The sequence below is a fragment of the Gymnoscopelus braueri genome (assembly GCF_963280865.1).
Source record: "Gymnoscopelus braueri genome assembly, chromosome: 17".
NCBI lineage: Eukaryota > Metazoa > Chordata > Actinopteri > Myctophiformes > Myctophidae > Gymnoscopelus > Gymnoscopelus braueri.
This window is the reverse complement of record NC_137617.1, coordinates 14,436,558-14,441,335: the sequence shown is the minus strand read 5'-3', so window position 1 is coordinate 14,441,335 and position 4,778 is coordinate 14,436,558. Positions and strand designations below refer to the sequence as shown.

At 38.1% G+C, this 4,778-nt stretch overlaps 1 protein-coding gene across 1 annotated transcript; it reads left to right on the top strand.

Annotated features, from left to right (window-relative positions):
* Nucleotides 1-1,673: 1,673 nt before the first annotated feature.
* On the top strand, nucleotides 1,674-4,519 carry LOC308104984 (rho GTPase-activating protein 11A-like; the record flags this gene model as incomplete). The annotated part of the gene is made up of 8 exons (XM_080455619.1): nucleotides 1,674-1,750; nucleotides 2,108-2,216; nucleotides 2,484-2,551; nucleotides 2,656-2,752; nucleotides 3,235-3,491; nucleotides 3,890-4,053; nucleotides 4,177-4,308; nucleotides 4,515-4,519. The coding sequence occupies 8 exons, from the start codon at nucleotides 1,674-1,676 to the stop codon at nucleotides 4,517-4,519; spliced, it is 909 nt and encodes a 302-aa protein (XP_080311745.1).
* Nucleotides 4,520-4,778: the final 259 nt, after the last annotated feature.

Below are 4,778 nucleotides of genomic sequence, written 5' to 3'. Positions count from 1 at the left end.
CAGCACCGCGCCAAACCCTTCAGATGTGTTTGACATAGTCACAGTACAGGCAGACGCATCTCCTTGTTGCTCATCAGAACAACTAACGGACAACGATCTACAGCAAACCAGAGGAATTACAGCAGGATTCTACACTTGGTTTATCTTTCTAGATCTAGTTTAGGATTCTTTTAGGATTCTACACTTGTTTTTCTAGGTTTATCTATCTAGATTAGGCTTTCAGGATTATTTTAGGAGTCTAGTTTGTCTTTTCAAGCTTTTTCATCAGGACTCCATCCTCCGTCATCTGACGTTCTTCATCCAGCTTTCAACAACCAACGTGAGTTTGATATTTGTTTAAAATGCTCGGGGTTTAGGGGGAAATGACTTTTTAATGCTATTTATGCTGTTTAAAATGCCTATTTGTTGACAAGTTTGATTGTAGAGTGAGTTAACGTCGTTTAGAAGCTGCCGTTGTCATCATCATATGCTTGTCAAAAGAAGCTAGACGTTGAGTTGTGTTGATGTTAAAAAAATAACTTTTCTTAACGTTTCTTGTCTAAAGAACAGCGTGTTTGTAGATCTGTTAGCTTGCTGTGTTACACCGTTGCTTGTCATCATATAGTCTAGGTTTTAGCCTTATTGATACAAGATTGTCATATATTATATTATAATATGACCGATGACCGTCTTGATCCGAGGCTAGCTAGGTTGAAATGAGTTCCATTTAAAATCTATAGCTTGAGTTAACATCTTTAGAAGCTGTTGTCATCATGCTTAGAAGTAGCTTGTTATAGACGTTAGGTGGTGGTGATTTAAAAAAAAAACACACACAAAAAAAAACGTTACAACACGTTCTTTACAGATTAGGGGGAAATGTCATCATTTTAATATGACGTCGGTCTTTAGGAACCCAAAAGAAGCTAGTTTGTAGTGTTGTTGATACAAAAAAAACACACACACAAAAAACCGTTACAACATTACAGATTAGGGGGAAATGTCCTTTTAATATGACGTCGGTCTTTAGAAGCCCAAAAGAAGCTAGTTTAAAGTGTTGTTGATCTACAAGCTAACAACCTTATCATGGGCTTAGCTTGTAGATCTGTTTTTTTTTTTTGCACAGACGTTGTACTAGCAATTCAAGATGGTTTCTCTCCACACGATGATATTTAATTCAGTGGTGGAAGAAACAGCTAGGCCTACTCAGATTTGATTGACTTTAGTAAAAGTAGTAATGCCACTATGTAGAAATATTCTGTTGCAACCAGTGGTGTAAAGTAACAAAGTACATTTATTTAAGCACATTTTGATTATTACAAAAGATATATTAACCACTTCATCAGCCCTATACATTTCGCCCATTTGAAAATAGCCGATCTACAAGCTCACAATGCATTGCTGTGCATTGTAAGCTTGTAGATCTGCAATTTTCAAAATATTTGAAAACTTAAAATGGGACATTCTGCATAATGTGTACTTTCTACTTTTGGTACTTTGAGTACATTTCGATACTAATACTTTTACTCAAGTAAATTTTGAATTCTGGACTTTTACTTACAAAGTACTTCTACATTGCAGTAATGATACTTTTACTTAAGTAAAAAATGTGAGTACCTTTTCCACCACTATTTTTTGTAATCTTGTTTGAACTACACGTTTATTGTTCCCCCTCTCTCTCATATCTATCTAGGACCATGCGGTCTTGCTGTGTTGACCAGTGTCCTGAGGACTCCATGGACCTGAAGAAGGATTTGAAGGATGTTGATGACAGGTAAATAAACTCTCCAGCTCTCGGGTTTTATCCTTTTGACCAGTGGTTCTCAAAGTGGGGTCTGGGGACCCCCAGGGGTCATTGAGGGAGTTCCAGCGGGACCTTGACAGATCTGTAACAAATGGTAACGTTTGTAACCGTAAATGTTAACGTAATGTACCGTACCCTTACGGGTCCATTTGGTTCCATTTGTACATACTCAGCGTTATCGTGGCCAAATCATGGTCACCAAACTGAGACTCCTTGAAATGAAAAAAGTTTGACAACCACTGCTTTTGACAGATACTGTATGTACAAATAATATATGGGCATCTATATGTATTTTTGTTAATAAAAACATAAAATCAATATCAACAGCCTGCAGCGGTTGATGGCGGTGCAGCAGCTTCGAGCCAAGTACGGCATTAACATCAAAAAGGGGTTCAACGGAACCAAACAAACGGCAAAGACACCATCTACCAACACGGTGAGTCTATGGATAAACAAATCTTTCTAACATGCAGTGTCATTTACTTGAATGTGTCATTTTCTCACCGAGTCTTGTATGAGCATGTGACGAATAAAACCTCTTGAATCTTGAGAACTCCAAGCACACTCACTCATCCCATCCCAGATTAAAGATCACATGTTGGTGCTTGAGAGTCTTAAAAGGCACATTCAATCAACTTGATTTATCATATTTTGTCATTTGTCTTATGAAATCTAAAATGCTGTTTAATGTATTTTTCCTCAGGTGAAAGTTTTTGGAGTACAGCTGGCGAGCCTACCTCAGTTTGAAACTGAACACGGTAGTGTACCAAGGTAAATGGAGACAGCTTGTTTAAAAAGCCACAAATAATGTCAGTTAATGTTTCTGTTCAAAAGTATTTTTTTGCTAATTTCATGTCATGTGTGTGCTTCCTCAGGTTTCTAGTCGATGCCTGTAAGATGCTTCTGCTTCACGTAGATACAGAGGGTCTGTTCAGGAAGTCAGGATCCATTGTTCGTCTGAAAGCACTCACGGTGAGTCTCATTTATAATAGTATTAGTAGATGTTCTTTTTGTACTGCTGTTTGTCCTGCGACCTTGACCCCGGGAGAGGTCTAAATGACATGCTATCCAATCAGAGCTGGGCGATATGACTTTAAATCAATATCATGATTATTTCAAACTATAATTTTCTTAAACAGTGACATTTGCAGATCTACCAGCTCTGCTTTTTTCACTATTTTTGCATCCTACCATTGTACAACGACATACTGTATAATACAGGGTTTGAGTGGTTAATCAGACAAATCAATTTAGTTGATTATTTAAAAAAATCTGTTAGACTATTTCATTTTGATTCGTTGATATAAAAAACTAATCATAAAAACTAGCCAGATTAAGTCTGTTACCGTTCTAAATATCGGTTTCGATATATTTTCGATGAATTGCCCAGCCCTATATCCAATGCACATATGTGTGTAAAGGAAGTCTAACACAATGTTTCATTGCTTCTTCAGGCCAAGCTGGATGCAGGTGAGCAGTGTGTGTCCACGGCTGTTCCCTGTGACGTGGCCGGCCTTGTGAAGCAATTCTTCAGAGAGCTGCCAGAACCCATTCTGCCCACAGAGCTGCATGACGCGTTTCTGAAAGCCCAGGAGCTGAATGACGAGGAGGAACGCACCGCCGCCACATTGCTGCTGTCCTGCGTTCTGCCTGTCAGAAACCGCTGTGTACTGCGCTACTTTTTCGACTTCCTCCACAAGGTGTCCCAGAGGTAATATTAGACTGATGAAAGTGTGTTCACCAGCTTTTTTAATTAATGAATTATTTTACTAATCTTATATTAGAATAAATTGATGAAGAAAAAATATTAAACTCGGGAAAAAATTTCACACATCCCAGCTCCATAATATGCATTTTACTCTTTATTTGCTAATGTTTCATCCGTCTGATCTTCAAGAACAGTTTTATGATCTTGAAGGAGGGCAGACAGCCAAAACTTGATCAAATAAACATGAATTTATATGGAACTGGACTCATTCTTACATGACTTGTATTATACAATATACTTTTGCTTATATTTTCTTTTCTATGAGATCAATGCACCAAGTCAAATTCCCAATGAATGGATTCTAATTGTACTCTGTGATTTGTTGTTTGTGCCTACCCTAGGAGAGCAGAGAATAAGATGAACAACAGCAACCTGTCTGTTGTCTTCACGCCTAACTTCCTCCACTCTGGAGAAGGAACTGCCAAGATGAATGCTGGCACAGAGAAACGCCTCAAGTTGCAGAGAGCAGTCATCCACTGCTTCATTGACAACGCTCAGGACTTTGGTACGCCTCTAGACGTCACAGTTCATTTCTAATCTATGCCATTAATTTGGACAACAACCACTTACACCCTATATACTCCCCCCTGTCGATCAACTAATCAATGACTTTTGTGTTTTGTGATAGGTGCGTTACCACAGTTCGTCATGGAGAACGTTCCATCCATGTTGGTCAGTGAGGCCAGCACTCTGTCACCTCCTCAAGATGGAGCCAAGGAATGCTTGGGGATGAAGAGGAAACGTAGGCGCAGCTTTGGAGGTATGATTACTTATTAATATGACAGAGAATGAAATGTAATTGTATTAAATGCAGATGTAACTATCTTTAAATGGTTTCAGTCAAGATATAATAAATGGTTTTATTTGTTTCACACTTCACCCGTTTTAAATGTTTTAATGAGCTTGTATGCAAATTCTCTTCCTGTGCTTCAATATCTGCTCATTGTCTAACTTATCTTGGTGCAGAATGACTTTGCAGATATGATCAAAGATCCTTAAATCCTATTATGCTGTTGGTACAATGATTTTTACATTTGACTTTTCCTCTGCAACGCCCAACTCCAACCTTGGCAGTATTTGAAATTTGTTGCTTTTCTCTCTTTAATAATTGCAGATTGTGGTCCCTCAGACGTTGTATTACTGAGCTACAGGCATGCAGTGGTCAACAGGTATGTATTTATTTTCATAGTATTATATATGTTGTATATTATAAAGCTTTCCTTTCTTGTG